Raw genomic sequence first — 20,879 nt, forward strand, 5'->3', positions numbered from 1 at the left:
ACCTTCCTCAAATATAATCTTCCCTTTCTATCCCACTACCAGGATCCACAGAAAACATGTAACACCTTTACAATCTATCCATTCTACTTCCCTCTTCCTGTCCATCATTAATCATCCACGGTTCTCAACAGACTAAAGAATACAGTAAAAGCTCTAAAGTTAGACCTTAAATACTTTAAAATTTGATCCCAACTACTTTTTTTTAGCATTATCTCATAACACTTTTACACCTCTCTGTACTACAGTTTAAATAGATGGCAATCATTTTCTAAATATCCTGTCCTTTCCTACCCAGTTTGCCTGGTTTATATCACTCTCATGCCTACAATATTCATTCTCCCAATCTGGAAAAACATTCTTCCTCTTAGGTCAAATACTACTCCTTTAGAGAAATCCTTTCAGCCCTCTGAATACTATTTGCATTAACTGTATGAAACTATAATATAATCTCCTGATTAAAACTCTTTATTCCATTACCAGACAGAGGGTTAAAGAAAAGCAAAAAAAGTATGCTTTGCCAATAGCTAACTACATTGTCTTAAATAGAAAAAGCATTGGATTATTTAATAAATGAGTTTCCATCTGATTGTCTTCCTTGTACTAATACAGAGGGTTCTGATTTTTGTTTTATATTTATATTTCAAACCAGAGAGCACTTTCTTCAAATGAAAACTGATGCAATAGGAATCCAAAGTGACTAACTACTGGGTATCCAAACCAGGGTCTCCCTACGCTGCAGGGGAACAAAGGCCAAAAGCTTACACCCTCCATCTTCCCAAACAAAAGAAATCCCCAAAAAGGGTTCACTGGGTACAGGATATAATTTAATTTAGAATCTAATATATCTCTAAAAGATACTGATGACCAGTAAATCAGAATGTTATAAATATATATAACATATATATATATATATTCAGTAAGCACTTTATTTTTTTCGACCAGTTGAAATAGTTTAGAAAATTGTTAAAAAAAAGAAAAAAAAAAAAAGAACATTTTACATAAGGGAATATAGTCATAAAAGGAAAAGTATTTTCCAAGATGTCAAAGTCAGGTGATATCAAAGCTGAAATGATGATTGTTTTAAAAATAACATCTTAGTTTTCAAATACCTGTGAAAATGCACCATATGCTGCTTTACAATATATTCACCTAATTTTCTTCCCCTAAAGGTATAATTACAAATTGTTTGTCTTACTTACATTACACAAGCTAACTAAAAAGAGGAATTCCTAGTACACTGCTAACAGATAGAAACTAGGCTTAAATTGAAATTTTTCTCACCCAAATGAACAAGAAAAATTAAATATACACAGATATATACAGACAAGTACACATATATTTACATATACATATATGTGAACATATATAGATGAATGTGTAGCCATTATACTTATACAAAAATCTATACAGATAAGTGTCTTGTGTATATCAGGTATTTAAAAACGACTGACTGAAGCATAAGTGAATAGTAATGAAACTTTAATATTTTTATATACAAATACCTGATAGATTCAGTATCTATGTGCACAGGTGCTATCCTCTCCAAAAGAAATTTGATCATTTCCAGGAAAGGATTTGTAGGCTGCTTGGGGTTGCCCAACTTCTTAGTTATTTCACGCTGTAAGGCAGATTTTTAAAAAATATTACAAAAATATGTTTAAAAAGTTATATCACATTAAAATGTTAAGAATCTAAAATAATTAAAACCATGTAATACTGGTATTGGCATAAACAAATCAGTAAGTCCAAAAAGCAAACTAAATTAAAATTTTGCATATGAGAAAGGTAACATTTCAACCAATAGGAAAAAAGATAGATTCTTCAATATATTGTACTGAAATAACTAAACAAACATCTTGTTTTACAGACTAAAAACAGATCCCTATACCGTACGTTATGCCAAAAACATTGCAAAAAGATAAAAGCAAATACAAAAGAATAAAACCACAGGCAACAGATTGAGAAATACTGACATTCATAAATATTTTCATTGACTTGCAATAGAATGGGGTTTTGTAAGAAGGACATAAAATGCAAAACCTCAAGAGCCTGCTGTAGACTCAGCTAGATAAAAATAAAACTATGGTATGTAAAGGACATCACAAACAAAATAAAAGGGCAAACTACAAATGACATGAAATTATTTGCAGCTTAATTAACATACATGTCTAACAAATCGATAAAGACAAATGTCATTCCAGAAGATTAAAAACACACAATTTACAACAAAAAAAGTTTTAAATGGCTAATTTGCCCAAGAAGAAAAGATGGTCAGATGACCAGCAACCCAGAATATAAATCCTACCAAAATAATTATATTTTTGTTTTGCTTCTTTCCAACAATGATAGGAGCCAATATTGAATCTATCAAGAAATAATCAAGACTGTGAAAACTTACTTGGCTATAAAGATACTACAGTGTTCTTTAAACAAAAGCTGGGAAAAAATCTGTATGTGTAACACAAATGGACTATTCAATAATTATGGTACATATATTCAATAGTAGTATGCTACAGTGCTATTAATACTATAAAAGGCTAATAAAAATAAGTAAACTACACAATGATGATCTTATCTTGAAAGATATACACCATAATATTAAAAGCAATTATCTCTAAAGGATTGTAGTTTATTGTCTTTTTTTTTGACATTTCACATAATGAATATAAACTTTACATAAATGAATATAAATTATTTTATAAAAGGGGTCAAATTTTGACATAATGAAAATTATATAAAATAACATTTTACATAATGATTATAAATTTGGCATAACAAAGATAAATTATTTTATAAAAGGGATCAAAAAAGGTTTGGGGGTTTCTCCAAATATTAGCTCTTTTTGGTTTTTTAAATAAAGAGAATGAGCTAAAGTAGGGAGGGGGGTGGTAGGGAGGGACAGAGGGAGAGGGGGAGAGAGAATCTTAAGCAGGCTCCACACGTCGCATGAAGCCCAACAAGGGGCTCAATCTCACAACCCTGAGATCATGACATGTGCCAAAAATCAAGTCAGACACATAACCAAATGAGCCACCCAGGTGCCCCAAACATGAGCTCTTTTAAATGTCTGTCCTTACCACACAACCTTCAGCCTGTTTGCAGGAACATGTTGGACTAACAAGTACTTCTAACTGTTTTCTTATTTTCTCATCATCTTCTAACACCTGTGTGAACTTCTTCATGAAATCTTGAGCCTTACCAGGATCTGGCAAATTTCCTTAAATAAATTAAAATTCAATTAAAATACCACTTTAGACAATTTCCAAAATAATAAAAGATCAACATTTTTCATTCTTTTTATTACTTTACCAATCCTAATTTACAAATTCAGTTTAATTAGAAATTGTAGAGCAACTTCAATAGTCAATTTTCACATAATTCTGCCTTCTAGAAATATGAAATAAGAGCACTGTGAAGGAACATCTTTGTAGGAAAAGACTGAACTATTTCTAAATAACACCTTATAATATTTAAGGGCACTTAATGTCAAACTGAATAATACCAGTTTATTACCGTCTGCTTGAGCTTATTGTGTACATTGTTCTCTTGTAATTCACAGCAAGAGATCAGTTAAGTTTTACCTTTAAGAAATTATTTTCCTGTATTGCATTAAATTGTTAAACTATCCAAAGAGAATTCACATACAGATGCTATCAGTCAATAACATATGCTAAGCAACATGCTTCAGGTATTACTATTGGATGTGTCATTATTGCATGAGAAAAGAGGAGTCCTCAAAGAACCAAAGATGATTTTTATACCCCTCTCCTAATATATCCATGTATCAAAACACTTCTGAAAACTAGTAATATGTTGATCTATTTTTTTTGACTACTCACAACTGTTATAGAGGACCAGACTAGGATACTTCTAATAACAGAAATTATAAATCTATAGACTATAATAAAAGTTATAGAAATTCAACTAAATCTTAAAATATGAGTGCACTAAGTACAGCTTTTCTTTTTTTTATTATTATTTATTTATGATAGTCACAGAGAGAGAGAGAGAGAGAGGCAGGCAGAGACACAGGCAAAGGGAGAAGCAAGCTCCATGCACCGGGAGCCCGACATGGGATTCGATCCCGGGTCTCCAGGATCGCGCCCTGAGCCAAAGGCAGGCGCCAAACCACTGTGCCACCCAGGGATCCCCTAAGTACACCTTTTCAATACAACTTTGAAACTCCACTTTAAGTCCTGGCCAAATCATTGAGGATAATAAGAACAAATTGTCCTTATTATAAATACTTGACTGCATCTTTTCGTGTGTCTATAATATAAAAAAGTCTACTGTACTGTCTTCAAATAATTTTGGAAGATGTCGCTTTATAGTCCCTTTATAATGTATAGACATCATATCAATAAGGTCTACCATTCAAGAAACAAACAGATTGGGGGGGGGGGAATGAAATGGCGGAAGATAGGAGAGGGAAAAGGGAGGGAGGAAACAAACAAACAAAAGTTTAATTCAGCATTCTACAAACATTCTTGAACATGAAATCCTTTTTTCTAACAACATTATTAACACCTACAGGATACCAGCATCCTCAGAACAGAATTTCGGAAAACAGGGGTAAAAAAAGTAGAAAATATGTGAGATGATCTCCTTTAAGAGACAGTATCCACAGCTAAATAACAAGGAGACAGTTATTAAACAACAGCAGAAAATCACTTGCTTTAAGTCATCTGAAGAAACTGAAAACTAATTTATGTTTAATTGCCCAAAACTAAAAGATATTTTGGTCTTAAAGCCTTATTCATGCCAAACTCCTATCCCTTAGTCTAAAACTCAGTTAATTAGCTTACTGTTCTCTTCAGTAGCTAAGCATTACTTCCAACCACACCTTGGAATATTTGTTAACATCTCAGATCCATCTAAAACAGATCTCTTCACTATTTCCAAACGGAAGTCAGCAGAAGTGCTTCTCCAGGTGTTCCTGATATTCCCCCCTCTGTCCACATGCTATGCTATACAAAGTAATCTCTGGACAGGAGGAAAAGCAAATGCCCTACAAAAACGGCTACTTTTGCCCAATCTCTGTGCTGAACAGAGAGATGTGCTACATAATCCTTTTGTATTTACTGCTGAATGTAATTAAATAACATTTCATTTGAAATCACTGAAAGAAAAAAAGCAAATTGGTATTTTTTTTTCCAAAGAAGCTCTTTTGTAATTATTAGGTATACACTTTAAATTTTGGCTCAGAAAGAAATTAGCTTCAAATAGATTCATTAGAGCAAGCAACACCAAAGTACAGATTCAGTTTTCACAGTAAGCTTATGCAATAATTCGAATGAATTCCCACAAGTAAATTTATACAATATATCCTTTCTCTAGTTCTTGCTCATCCAGCACAAAAAATAAAAAGAAAAACTCTGGGTAGCAAAGTAAATGAAAATTAGAAAAAAAAAAAAAAAAGTAGAAGCTGAGTTGTCTATTGAAAAAATAAAATCAATCAAAAACACTTTTACTCTTTTCCTTTATTATCAAAGCCTAAAATGAAACTCCATGAAACACATTTAAGTTATCGAAAAGAAATATTTCAATTAAACTTTAAATTTTAAATGTAATATTTGAAATGACTTACTTGTAATAACCATCACTTTTGAAAATATGGCCTTGACACTGGCATCTGTCTGTAAATCACACACACACAAAAATGCAAAATTAAAATTTCCTAACAAAAATCTTCATTATACCCTTCAGAAAATTAAATAAGCATAACCTACTAATGCCCGAGGCCCGCACCCTGACCACAACTGTCAGCTCCGCAAAGTGAATGAAAGGTGAATGCTCCACTGCTGTCATCTCTTCCCCCTCACCGTTTTGTCATCCTCCAAACAAAAAAGGAGATTGCTATACCAACTTTCTGAAATAGGGAGATATTTTGTTTCCTCCAGCAATGAAAGAACAGGGCAACCAAGTTTTAAAAAGGGACAAAATAACCTGGTTTCCAAGTTTTAAGCTTACCTCAAACAAAAAGTTGGCAAGTATGTAATTCTTATTTAAGGTGTACCTAAAATTTTTAAGCCTGAGGATTATAAGGCATAGTCATGAAGCTAATGGGCTTTCCTGGATAAAGAAAATTTAAAAAGATGCAGCTGACAGGTACAAAAGAGTTTTCCAAGAGTGCTACTTACTTGCTGTATCAACACAGTATTTTCGGGAATGAATGTGTTCACTACATTGTACCCCATGTAACAGTCTGTAAAGTCACAGGTATAAAAGATGTTCCTAAGAGTGCCACTTAGTCAAAGCATCAAGTTAGTGTTATTTCTTTAAAAAAGATGTCAATGACCAACTCTGTATAATATATTTAACTAGAAAAACACTGGAGTGAAGGCAACAAATAAACCATCCCTATTCAGGAGCCTGCTAAGACTAAGTGAGAGACAAAAAAAAAGAGTTAATTCCCAAATATTTGGAATTCAAAGAATTTGAACAGATCTGTCTAGAATCATATAATATTTCTGATTAAGAATCTGTTTATAAGACTTGTTTAATTCGAAGGGTAAAAGGTACTGCTGGGCTGTCAAGAAGCTGCTCCTCATGAAAAAGAAACAGTATCAACAAAAGTACAATACTGGAAATTATGTCACCTTCAGTGACACCAAGCAAACGAATTTAGTTAAAGTAGAAGGGCTATAATGCTGACTAATTAAGAATAAAAACTAGCCTTATCAGACTGAATAACGAAAAAGGCAAAAAAAACATATACTGATTGGTAAGTATCTAAGAGTTTTCCTAGTAAAATGGTAAGAAACATGAATACCCAAAAGTTAAACAAAGCTTTGCATTTTTTCTACCTTTAACTCTATAATGTCTACTGTAATTCTTGGTATAAAGTGAATATTGAGTAATAATAGACTATTAATTCTCCTCTCACTAAAACTCCACTTTAGGGTACCATCTTCTTCCATTTGGTTTCTTCAAAATTACATCAATAAGAATTCAACCTCAAGTCACATTAATGAGAATTCCTTCTTAACTTGGCTAACTCAGTAATTATCTTAAGATATTTTAAAGGAAAATCCACAAAGTAGAAAACATTTTAGTTGAATTGAGACTGTATTTTGTTTTTTCACATGAGAATGAAGTCATGAGACCCTCTCATTACCAACAGGCAACAGAAGTTCCCACTAAATAAATTTTAAAGGAACAGTGAGAGTCAAAAACCAACATTCTTTTTTCTTAGTCTCACGCATCATTCTGTTCAATATATGATCTGCATACTTAACATACTACTTAGCTATTATGAGACTTCAATAATTTTATATACATGCATATAAAAACACCTCATATTTTTAATTAACACCTTTGCACCTTTGACCAAAAGGAAGTAAATTAATACATCTCTAGACAGCAAACAGGAACACTTTATCCAGAGCTTATTAACTGAAACACACTAATAAGTGTGTTTAATTAAAACACTAACTGAACCATATATTTACTGGCTGAAGCACACTAACTTAAATGGGGTTTTCCAATTTTGCTCCTTGGCAGAGAAAATATTAAAACAACAAAATCACCAAAATTAGTTTTAAGCCATTATAAGAAAAAAAAATATTCTAGCAGATTCAATATACTCAATAATCACAAGTTAAATTATCATGCTCAATAAACAAAGAGGTTACTGTTAGCCTCCCTTTACATGAAACAATTCCTCTCTATTGATCTCTGTTCTATGAAGATGCAGTGTATGTTTTGTTTTGTGGGGTTTTTTCTTTGGGGGGGGTCCCACGAAGGATTGAAAAGAAATAAAAAAGTGTATTATTAAAGAAATAAAAAAGTGTATTATTATTTTTGTGTGTTATATATTTCCTTGGATGCAATTTAAAATGACCACACATACTGCTTTTTTGATGAATTATAACTTTTACAGGCCTATATACAACATTTCAAACAACATTCCAGGGGGAAAAACACCTAAAATCATTGATATGATTATGATACATATCATATACCAACTGGATGAATACCACCATTAACTTGTAATAATGAAAATCAAGTGGTACATTAAAATTACAGTAATATTAATTATAAGTAAAAATATAAAGATGCTTAATTAAAATTACATGATATTAAATTTTCCTAAAACCACAAGACTATACATAGATGAGTGGCAAGATGGAGTGCAATTTACTCTATTTTCTGTGCTTTTCATTGATACTGAGTTATTATTTGGGTTTTTTTAAAGCTACAAGACAACTTTAATTCTGAGTACAAAGAAGTATATTCTCTTTCCTATTGGGTATTATCTTTTACTGATATAGTGAAGTTAAACTTTATATTTTTCTATGCAGTAAGTTTCTTAAAATTTTCCTTGTTCTAAATTAGAGACCATAGCTTCTCACGTAGAACAATTCCACACAGAAATAGTTGTTCAGCTACACTGTAGCAATGGTAAAGAGTAACTAAAACGTATACGTTTTTACAAAACTTCATCAAAGGAAAACTTCCATTAAATTTTACTTACTTTGGGTTGCTTAATTAAGTCAAGCAAATCCTTCACTTGATGTCGGAGCAGATTTTGACATTTCCACATTTCATTCAATGCTCTGCCAAACACAAACATATAAATTCAAATAACAAAACAGAATACAAATCCTTCCAGAATATTCCACCTATATTTTTTCTTTTAAGTTCAAATTAACAAAGGAGAGGACAGAGATGAGGTAAAACTTCACAGAAGGAAGCAAGTGATGATGTATGGAGAGAAAGGGAAGAGACAAGTATAAGAGGTATGCACATATGAAGGGATATCTGTATCAAAAAAAAAAGCTGTTTTGTGTTTTGTATAAAAATAGGGAAGAATTATCATTAACTGCAACATGTGTGTAAGCTAGGGGATAGGAATTACCTACAGAGATTGTAAACTTGAGAAATAAAGGAATATTTGATGGGGTAAGGACCTACAGTAGACAGGATGAAAAGGAATCAAAGCCACAAACAGAAGAGTTAGTGCTCAGAGAATAGAGGATACTTTTTCCTAAAACAAATATTTATAATGTAATTTTATATTATATATATTACATGTTTGTTATATAAAATGCATATTTATATACTTACAGATAAATATATAGTCATTATAAGATTAAAATATGTATAAATCAAACTAATGTAAGTTAAATATAACAATCTCTCACTTGTTTTATTTAATCTTCAAATTCTTGCTATTTAAAGGTAGAATTTGTGTTTAGATTTTTTTTTTTTTTTTTTTTTTTTTTTAAGATTTCATGACCCTGGGACGCCTGGGTGGCTCAGCAGTTGGGCAGCTGCCTTCAGCTCAGGTCATGATCCCAGAATCCAGGATGGAGTCCTGCATCAGGCTCCTGTGAAGAACCTGCTTCTTACTTTGCCTATGTCTCTGCCTCTCTCTCTCTTATTCTCATGAATAAATAAATCTTAAAAAAAAAAAAAATTCATGACCCTGATATCGTGACCTGAGTCAAAACCAAGAGTAGAAAGCCCAACTAACTGAGCCATCCAGGTGCCCCTATGTGTTTAGATTTTTAAGGACTCACTGAGGTCTACAGTCTGAAGTATAGATATCACATAGTTAACTAAATAACACATATTATATAAATTATATATATTATACAAATTAAGTAAAACATTACATGTAATATTTAACTATAACATATTCTATATGTTCCATATATTATATATAAACATATATATACAATCTAAGTTAGACATTTACATGCTATATATATTGGGTTATACAAATATGTGTATTTACATATTATATATGTGATTTTTATATGGCAAAATTTTTTATGTCCTCTTAATACTCTTAAATACTTTTTGTTTTCTAACAGAAATTTAAATCTAAAAAGATTATATACATACTCAAGAAAAAATACATAAATCATGAGAACAGTTAATGTTACTGAAATATTAAGTTACAGAATTCAAAATCATACATATTTTAGTATTTCAGAAGGAAATTTTGCAAACCCAAATACTTTTCATTATTGTTTTCAATTACCTACACTTTGAACCTCCACTATCACACATATGAAGCACTGCCATAAAACAGTAATAGAGTACACAAAAGCATATAAAACCACCTTTTTTTTGATAGAGAATTCATTGTTAAAATTTTTCCTCCTTAATACTGTATTTTAAGAATACCTTTGGATATTTTTATGGAAATAAAATAGTTTAAATTTGGACACTTAAATTCCTTTATAGTGGTCATCTCAAAATGGTACTAGCAAAGCAAAAGCATTTTATCTTAGAAGTTAAATTTAAAAATAATTATACTGTTTTCAAGTTATTAAATTTCCATTAAAAATTTAATTGGTACACTTTAAGAATGTAGACATTAAAAGAAAAATGATCAGAGAGAGGACTGTAAAAATCTAATAGCTAAGTAAGAGTTATGTAATTAAAATAATTTTCAAAGAAACAGAGTAAGTAGTCATCTGTGAAATTACTCCTGAACTCCAAAGTCAATGAATTGTCTCTTGCTTCCTAACACTTCATCATTAATTACAACTCTGACAGACCTGGATTTTGAAACTTGCCTTCACTTCAAAATAAAGCAGAAATTATTATACTTCTAACAGCTATTTATTAGTTTAAAGATAAATCTCAAGCAATTCTAAAGCTCATTATAAACTCTTATGGCTATAGTGTAAGTCAAAAAGTGACCAACACTAAGATTTTGTATTATATTTTTTAGGGAAACCATCTTCAAGTCCTTTAATAAAATTATCTTAAGCATCAAAGACAATTTGTCCTTGTGTTTGTCTTCCTAAATAGTCCTTTAAAAAGAAAAAAAAAATAGTAGAAATAATATCACCACAACAGGAAGACAAATACAATTTGGTATGAGCCGAAACTCCAGTTCTCTGTCACTAAAATAAATGTAAAAAATTTGGTGAGAGCACAGATACTCTAGTTGCTATCTGTCTACTCTTCTCACTAATTCAAAGAAAAAAAGTTACCCTTGGGTAGCATCAGAAACCCATACAAAAAAAAATAAAATAAAATAAAAAGAAACCCATACAAAAGTTGAAAAGAACCTCTCCTCTAACATTCCACTTCCAGCTGGCAAACTACCCACCTGACTCAGCAGTACAAAAATGGTCTAGATGAGAGTCTGCCTGATGAAGGACATTATAACCAGAACACATGAAACTACCACTAACTCTTGTCACTCACTAACAGTTGTTTTAGGCAACTTGGGGGAGGTTTCAACACATACCAGGATCGGAGAGTACTCAAACCTGCCTATGTTTCATTAATCAAGATATTTAGTGGGGCACCTAGGTGGCTCAGTCCGTTAAGCTCAGTCCATTAAACTCTTGGTTTAGGTTTGGTCATGATCTCAGGGTTGTGGGATCAAGCCCTATGCGTAGGCCTCCCCAATCTGCAGGGAGTCTGCTTGAAAATTCTCTCTTGTGCATGCATGTGTGCATTTTCCTCTCTTTCAAATAAATCTAAAAAAAGATATTTAGTTAACTGAGGGGCTGAAGAAACTGTTAACACATCAAAAATTTTAAATAAAGGAAGTATTCCCCCCAAAAAATGGCCAGAGAATAAGATCTTTTAAAAAAAAAAGAAAGAAAGAAAGAAGAAAGAAAGAAAGAAAGAAAGAAAGAAAGAAAGAAAGAAAGAAAGAAAGAAAGAAAGAAAGATCTTATCAAACAAATTCTCACCATAAACCTGCCTGCCAAGCAGCCATTTTTAAGTGTCTTTCAAACTAATTCGATATTACAAATTCAAACGGCTTCTGGACTAGAATGGTAATGTAAATAAAGAAAGTAGGTCAGATGTTATAATACAGAGTGGTGAGGACTGTGATAATATTAGAAACATTATGGAAAACATCAAGCTTACTACTATTCACAAAAATGAAAAAAAAGAGGAGACAAAATTTAAGACCCAAAAGATTCACAAAAAGTAAGATGTCTGATAATGTTTATAAAAACACAGAAAACTGCAAACCACTGGAGGGAAAACAAATGAACATAATCATATTGGAAAATATTTTGATACTAGTTTATAATGCCGACAATGTACACACTCAGCAATTCTACTCCTAGCTATGCATCAGTGATTCCAAACCTTGGTTGCCCATTAGAATCCATAGGAACTTTTCTAAAAACCCCATGCCAAAGCAACACTTCAAACAAATTAAATGAGAATCTGTGAAGGTGAGATTCAGGTTGTCAGTATTGTTTAAACCTCTCTAAGTAATTATACAGCCAAATTTGTGAACCATTCATAATCATACCTTAGAGAGACCACTGCGTGTGTACTCTAAATTGAAAACTGCTCATAGTGGCACTACTTTTGTATTAGTTAAAAAAAAAAGGGGGGTGGATACCAATTCTTTCCACTGACTCCAATTTCCAATGACAAGATAACAGGATATAATTGTGACATAATGTATTTCTATACCATAGTGAAAATGAATGACCAACAAGCTATGTATGTTATGTATGAATCTGAAGAACATAACAAAACCGGGCGGGGGAGGAGGCCACAAAAGACTATACCCACAATTACTCCACTCTCATAAAGCTCAAAAATAAGCAAAAACAAATATTATTGAGGGATAATACCTAAGATAAAACCATTTTTTACAGAATTTATTTATTTGAGAGAAAAAAACAGAGCAGGGGGAGGGGCAAAGGGAGAGGGGTACATAGACTCCACACTGAGCTCAGAACTCGACACAGGGCTCGATCCCAGGACCTGGAGATCATGACCTAAGCTGAAATCAGGAGTCAGCCACTTATCTTACTGAGCCACCATGATAAAACTATTTTTTAAGAGGAAATGAAAAATACATAATTAAGGATAATAGTTTCCTCTGTGTGGGGTACAGGAGGATGAAAAGGACAAGAGTTCACAAGATGGGTGTAGATTCACAAATATATTTATTTAATTACTATACTTTGAAACTCATGTGATTTCTTTGTATGCATTAAATATTTCATAACAATAAATGTAAAGACTTTTGGAGAAATAATTCACAAATGTAAATTTAAAGTACTAAAGTAATAAACTGTTAAGTATTAGATTTACAGTTGGTTAGTCAATTCCAAAATATTGATTAAAATTTTAAAAATCGCTTAAAATATTAAAATATTTTAAGTGTTTTAACTTAAAACAGTTAAAAATCTATTGACTCACCAACAAGTTTTGCAAAATCAACTGGTCCACAGATTGGAATTTACTTTAGACTTTTCTATGTCATTATTTTTCAGTGTATTTCTTGCGATTAGCATTTTTACTTTTTAATTCAATCAAACATACTTGTTATTTAACTGATGAATCATATGTTATAGTTTTGTTTAAAGACTTATTTGAGAGAGAGAGAAATAGGAAAAGAGAGCATACGATCAAGTGAGAGTTGGAAGAAGGGGTGGGCAGTCGTAGGGATCCATCTCACAGCCCTGAGATCATGACTGAGCCACCAAGGCGGCCCTGATACATATAGCTTTATAACTGCTATTTAGTATTTTCCATTTACAATTATTTTTTAATTTTCTTTTCCATTTCTCATTTCTCATATTAAAGCTTTCATTAATTCTTTTTTGTTCCTATGGGTTTGGAAGTTATACATCCCAATTCTATTCTCTTAGAGCAATTCAAAATTTTAATTTGCATACTTAATTTACAGCCTAATTTTCAATCACTCTTCTCTTTATGATAGAAGAGGGTCACTCACTCTTCTATGATAAAAGAACCACAGAACATTATAGCTACCATCTTACATGCTGTTATCTGATAGGGTCTACCTAGTATTCAAAATTTTTCACAAAGGCACAGCACCAATCAATCAGAACTGCTGGCAGAAGAACAAGGGCCAGAAGGTCATTTCACTGTGCCCAGGGACAGGGGAGAGTGGGTTGGTGTAAGGAATCAAGGACTCTCAAGAGAACATACATACTGTTCCAGGAAGTAAGTGCTGGCTAAGTATCAGCCTAGATGCTAAGCTACTTTTTAATCTATACCTCCTTTCCTTGTAAAGAAATTTTGTTATTGATTTATTGCACTGATTATTTAGAGCTACAAAAGTCTGAAAATTTTGTCACTTTTTGCATTGTATTCCTTCCTTCTGGATTTAACTTCCTTTTTGCCAAAAGAAATTATTATTCTTTAGTAATTTCAAGTAGGATATATGAGTGAACTCTCCTCTTTTGCTTGAGAGTATCTTCTATTTTATTCATGAATGACGGATGAGCCGAGTCAAGAAGGCTAGATATGATTTCACATAAGCTGTTTCAAATACGACATCTCATTCATTCTGAGAAGCCATCAACTGCACTAAGAAGATGAGGATATATTCTAATTCTAGAGGTGTTAGTATATGACAATCTTATGTTTTAAAATCAACTAAATATGGTAGCAACATATTTTACTGTATGCAGTAGAAAAAGAATGAATTTTGGAACCAGGCAGAATAGAATTCAAATCCTGACTTTGTCTCTTACTAACTTGTGTGATTTTGTGCAAATTAACTGACCTCTGGGATTCAGTTTCTCATGTGAAAAACAAGAAAAATATCACTTACACGAAGGGTTGGCAAGCTTTTCTATAAAAGGCCAGATAATAAATATTTTAAGCTTTGTGGACCATACAATACAGTCTCTGTTGAAACTACTCAATTCTGCTGTTAAAGCACAAAAGCAGCCATTGATAATACATACTCTTCTGCCTGAAATACAGCAGGTAATAAGGAATTTACATTTCTCCTTCTACAACCTTTACTTCAATGTTTCTATGAAAGATATAAATAGCACATATAATTATTTCCATGGAGGGAGGAAAGTCAAAAGTCCCATTAAGCAGATGTAGGAATGAAAATTATATACAGCTCCATAGACGTCCAATTTCTGAACATTTAATCCCCAACACTTGTAACTACATTTACTGGAATGCAAAGATTCTACATTTTCTAAAACCTAGAGGAAATCAATCTCTAGGCCTCAATTTCCTAACCCTCAGTATGATTCAATTAGCAATGTCTCTCCCATGTCCAAATTCCAATTCCTTAAGATACAGGCACTCACAAGTATTTTCTGAATGAAAAATGGTCATACAAATATATCTGTGCTTACCCGAAGGCCAAACTGTAACACTATGTTGATGCTATGTAGCATAAAAATATGTACCCTACTGCCCTACAGCAAATTTCAAATCGGTATCAGGTCAAAATAAAGTGGTAGGATTTTCTCAATATGTACCTTCTTAACACCTTAAGGAAAAGACAATCAAAAGGGTACATCAATACTTCTTGAAACAGTAATATGAATGTCCAGGGGAAAAAAAAAAATCAAATCCTGAAAGACTCCATGTCAAGCAGTTATATTTTCTTAATTGCTTAAAAAAATCCCTGTTAATCTCTGAATCCTTGTTAATCTACCTTCTGAAAAAAACAGCCAAGTATTTTATTGTATCTGACCATTTAAACGAAGTTTACATTATGTAAATTGTTAACATTTAAAAATATAGTTGTGTTTTATTCCCCCATAAAATCCAGTACACTGAAAAAGATGAAAGAACAAAACTGGACATTTGAAACATACTTCACAGCATTTAAATCCAGTGTGGCATACAAGTAATATAAGCACTTCATCCGTTCTGTAGTTTCCAAATTGTGAGGAACCATATATTGGGCAAAGATCCGTTCAACAAGCAACCTACAAAAACAGAGAAGGTACTGTAATTATTTTTTTAATGTATTAAATTTGTATAAAAAATTCCAAAACACACAAAAAATGCATATAAAACGAAGTTTCTGCTTTCTGAGTGGAGATGAGATTTCCAAATCAATAATTTCCTTCTGTAAGAAGGGGGGCTGAAAAAAGATTTAATTGGATGCACTGGCAACAGTCTTATATCCAGCTAAGATAACTACCTCTGCATGACCTTGAGTGTATATGAGGGACTCAATTTCCTTATCTGAATAACAAAGTGTTAAAAAAAACTATACCAGGTCCTTCCAAGTGACAAATTCCAAGTATCTCTAAGTTAAAATTATAAAGACATTTTTAAGATTCTTCTGGGTTTTTGTATAAGCATCATGAAAAAAGACTTGGTTAGTCATAATAATAATGCAAATCTCCATGCAATGATGCTGTACACTCAAAAAGTCTAAAAATGTCAATTTTATAAAGATAGTAACTATGAAATTTCTTAGATAATGTTAACCTAAGACATTCATTTTTTAGTTTCTCTAACTCTTAAAATTGTAAGATTCTTAATTTTCTCATTCTGATATATAACAGGCAAGATCATTTGGATCTAACAATTTAAAACAAATTCAATCAAGTGAAATCAATTCAGACTGCAAGCAGGATTCACAGATCTATTAACTACTAAATGGTTAGGATCCATACAAGATCTAACCTTATACTGCAATAGAAAAACACAAAGACTATATTCATATAGTGTATTTCAAATAAAATTATAAACTGGCTTTTTATCCTTTAGTAGAATCTATTTATTTAAAATGTCTATAATCCAAGGTATATATTTTCATTTATTTGAAAATATTTTATTTGAAAAATAATCTCTGAAATAAAATTTAAATTTTTACACACATTTCTACTTTTAAGTACTGCTGTCTAAAAATAGTATACAAAAAGGAACATAAAAGCTGTTATCCCTCCCTAAAGTTATACATACATTACTGCTTCATTTATGGCTTTGGTGGGAAGAAAACTAGTCACTACCTTTGACTTGCAGTAAAAACTGAGAGCCTTTAAAGTAACAAAGAAAACAGTTTGCCTAAAACAACAGATCAACAATAGTTAAATACACCAAAAGCACCATATATTTACATATGGTGTCCTCTACTTACCGATCATCAATACTATTTTGGTAGTATATATGTAGCAATTTGTCTTTGATCCATGAAATCTGTTTTGCAGCATCTTTTCCAGCTGCTGATTGTAAAGCATACTTCTTATAAATTTGGGCAAGTCCCATCATGGCTTCCTTACGAACTCTCCACTTAAAGTAAAAACAAAAGTGCTTTCTTATAATTTAAAAATGCTCACATTATATTTCAGGAAAGTCTGTTTTCTTGTTTTTAAGTTACTTAACACAATATATCTTCATCAATCCTCAGTTATAGGATATCAATTTATAATGACTATGAAAAAAACACAACTATCACTTTAATAGATCTACTATGTAAGGTACAGAGACAGCAACATGAATACAGAACTTTAATGTTTTAATATCTTACACCCATCACCTTCCCCTAAAAAACAAAAGTTAATCAAAATCACATAAAGTCACTTAGAATTGGTGAGGGAAAGTATGCTACCAAATTTTAAAAGGCAAAGAATGAGTTAATTGTGACCTATCCCTTATATGTTTCTTCTAATTGATGGTGTATATTAAACATACTTCAATTAAAGATACATGACATTGGTTTTATCAAATGCTCAGTAAAGACACTCGGTTCATTTTGTGTATTTGAGAATCAAGCTCAAGTGGAAGAGAAATGTATTAAACTATTTTTTAAAATACCTATTTGCAGGTGCCTCAGCACAGTGCATCAGTCTCATAAAACATCTATTTGCTATAGTATATCTAATACTGTTTAATTATCTTGGGATGGGTTTATTCTTTAATTTTACACAAACAGCACCACAATCAGAAGGATGTTAGTAATGTTTAAAACTTCATGAAGGTGCACAGATTTCCTTTTTTTTTTTTTTTTTTCATTTGCAGTCTGTCTTTCATAGTGATATTCTTCCCTTGGTTTTTCTTTCAATTACTTACAGCAGATTAAGAACAGTCCTTACCTCATCCATCCACTGACTGATATATACTGAAATAAAATACTTTAAAAGCCTTACTCATAAAATAAGAATTCAATTTGTTTGCAGAAACTTTCTAATTCTCTATCTTATCTCTAATTCCCCAAACTGCTGCTTTAAGGAGAATTTAAAGATAGAGCATATTCTAATACTGCCAACAACATAAATATGTTCAATTATTTTTGATACACAATTAATATTTATATGAATGAACCAAGCAGCCCTATGATGAATACAACATGATTATCAAAAATTATGTGAATTTTTGAAACCCCAATAATACACAGACACTAGGCTCAAATTCTAAGTGTAACAAAGAAAAAGACTACTTGAACACTTAGAAGGCTGTTATCCTACCACGAGGCCAATCTCCTCTTCCTTCTCTATGCCTTTTGGCCTTTTCATTAATACCCTATGAAATATTCAATAAGGACAAGTCTAAATTTATTAGTTAAAATAAGTTGTTCTGAATACTCAATAGATTTGGAGGGAAAACTATACAATTCCTGCCCATCTATTCTTCACCCACAACCAGCATTATCAAAGAGAGCATTAAATGAAGACAGCACAATCAACCTTATAAGCAACTATTAAAATGTCATAATGTATTTACCTAGTCAAAGCTATCCATAACTACCAACAGGCCTCTCACCTTCTTTGCTAATTAACCCTCAAATACATCAATGATTTTCATTCTTTAAAAAAATTACTCAAGCTTAGTAAGTCCAGTAAAACTCATATCACAAAGGAAAGGCGATGGGGATAAGGAGAGAGGGAACATTTACTTCTACACTTTACTGACTGTTTAATATACTTCAGGCAATATGAATACAAGAATAAGACAACACAGTACCTTTCTTAAGAAGCCAATGATTACTGAGTGCAGCTAGTGGGTGCTCACTCAAGAAGAAAGGTTTAGGGTCACAGACGATAGCCTAAAAGCATGCTGCTCTGATAGGCTTAGCTTTTCCAAGTTGAAAACATGTTATTTTCTACTCCACAGAAATTATAATACAACCAGCTAAAGGACTATCAACTAATACCCATATGGGGAAAAAAAAAAAAAAAAAGAAACCAAAAAAACCCAACAACATAAGAAGCTGTGTCAGAAGCCTTTACAAGTAACTTATTAGTGCCCAGGCAAAACATCTATCATTTAGAGCCATCTCATTTTTAAGAAGAGAATAAATAATCTGACTTTTAAATACAAACAAAATTTAATGTAACCAAAAAAATAAAACCTTCTCATTAACATTATTTTAAATATTAAAATGGCCCCCTAAAAAAGGGCTAATTACATCTACAGCTCAGTATTTTCAAATGAAATACTGTTAAGCTTCAAGTATTCAAAGTGAATGCCTATTAATTATTATTCCTACTTACCCGTTTGTCTAACGTTCTCTCTCTCACAAAATTAAGTAAGTGATCATTGACCAGAAGAATATCCTTTTTAGCAGCTGTAACTATAGACACAATAACATCATGTCTAATAGCTTCCTCAGGATCGTGTGACCTCACTTTAAGATACTCTGAAAGACAAAATTTTATTCGATTAAAATGGAACTTTAACAATTAAAATGTTTTAAAAGATTGCATAAGTCCTTTGAAAGTAAACCACAATAAAACAAACCTAAATAGAAGGTTCTTCAAAGTTTCAAGAAAATTAAGAGCAGAGGAGAAATAGAAATGAAGGTCAGTCCTTTAGTCAAATACAGTAGTTTAAATGCAACTGAGTAGTAAAACCCCTCCCTATTGGAGAGCCGAGTAATAGTTATTAAGGAGTTCTTAACCTCATTAACTAAACCATATAAGTGAACTAAGTAGTATATGACTTTAACTAGGGAAACCGTGAGTAAAGTTTCTGAAAGAATAAAATAAATATATCAGCCACCAAGAAATAAGATTACAAGAAAGACCACAAAGCAAGTCCATGTAACTGAACTAAGAAAGGCCAAAGGGAAGATAGAAGAAATTAAAGATTTAATAATTAGGAGTGGCTGGGGGAAGACTTTAAAGTAGAAAACATGGCAGTTTAGATTTGGCACTGAGATAGAAGAAAAAACTAATACTTTTCAGTAATGATATATTAGGCTTAAGGAAGACGTAACACAATTAAACATAAACATAACAAATAAAATATTTTTCAGCTTTGTATTATAAGACCAATATGGTAAAATTTCATTGTTTTGATCTAGAGTAATAGGTATAGCCGTGTCTATACACACCAAAGAGTGCTTATGATTGTAAATGGATTTACCTCCCAATAAATTGACAGGTTTTTTGTTTTTTTTTAAATTGACCGTTTAACAAAACACCCATAAAACTACTGCCCAGGTATTAAGTATTTTCAAGATGAGCATTCTCTCACAGGAACTATTTCCAAAAACGAGAAGGACCATGTACTGCGGAAAAAACCTGAAACGCTATTTTATCTAACTCAGTAAGGAAAGTTACTTTAAGTACTGATTTCAAATGGAATATGTTAAATATATCTGAGGTTCATTTCCCCACCAAGATAAGCATAAGAGTTTTATCTTTCACTTTACTACTTGTTTCAAGTGCAAGAGATATTATTTTAGGTGCCACTAAGACAAAACCAATGTCAACATCATCGATTTTAAGATGCATCCCAATTTCCCTAAAACAAATCATTCATATTAAACAGGTATATACAAGAGCTATTAACTTACAGATCCTAACCCTGCAGAGGAAAACAAAGGAGAAAGAAGAAAGAAATTCTCGATAGTAAGCATGACAGAGCAGCTAATAATACTCTTCACAATATGGCTGTGTGCCTTAAAATGTGGCTGAAGGCACAAGGATGAATCTCACAAACTTTTCTCTGTCAAGAAAAGTAAGACAAAAGTGTGTGTCTAGCATATATTAATATCAGGTCACTCCTGAAACCCTAAGAAAATGTCTTTTAAAAGGGACAAGTATTGGGGATCCCTGGGTGGCTCAGCAGTTTAGTGCCTGCCTTTGGCCCAGGGCATGATCCTGGAGTCCCGGGATCAAGTCCCACATCGGGCTCCCTGCATGGAGCCTGCTTTTCCCTCTGCCTGTGTTTCTGCCTCTCTCTGT

General features: G+C 32.1%; 1 protein-coding gene across 10 annotated transcripts in view; it reads right to left on the reverse strand.

The window, feature by feature from the left end:
* The window catches only part of PDS5B (PDS5 cohesin associated factor B), a 180,031-nt gene that overhangs the window by 67,521 nt on the left and 91,631 nt on the right, over nt 1–20,879 (reverse strand). For all 10 annotated transcript variants that reach the window (XR_005378358.1, XR_005378359.1, XR_005378360.1 and 7 more), the window contains exons 11-17: nt 19,182–19,327; nt 16,829–16,980; nt 15,552–15,665; nt 8,477–8,558; nt 5,588–5,636; nt 3,078–3,217; nt 1,503–1,618 (exon numbers count right to left, since the gene is read on the reverse strand). Coding sequence is in view for 7 of the 10 variants with exons in the window: in XM_038573312.1 (XP_038429240.1) it covers nt 1,503–1,618; nt 3,078–3,217; nt 5,588–5,636; nt 8,477–8,558; nt 15,552–15,665; nt 16,829–16,980; nt 19,182–19,327 (799 nt within the window). In the remaining 3 variants the exon portion in view is untranslated. The remainder of the gene's footprint in view (nt 1–1,502; nt 1,619–3,077; nt 3,218–5,587; nt 5,637–8,476; nt 8,559–15,551; nt 15,666–16,828; nt 16,981–19,181; nt 19,328–20,879) is intronic.

This window comes from Canis lupus, chromosome 25 (assembly GCF_011100685.1).
Source record: "Canis lupus familiaris isolate Mischka breed German Shepherd chromosome 25, alternate assembly UU_Cfam_GSD_1.0, whole genome shotgun sequence".
Taxonomy (NCBI): domain Eukaryota; kingdom Metazoa; phylum Chordata; class Mammalia; order Carnivora; family Canidae; genus Canis; species Canis lupus.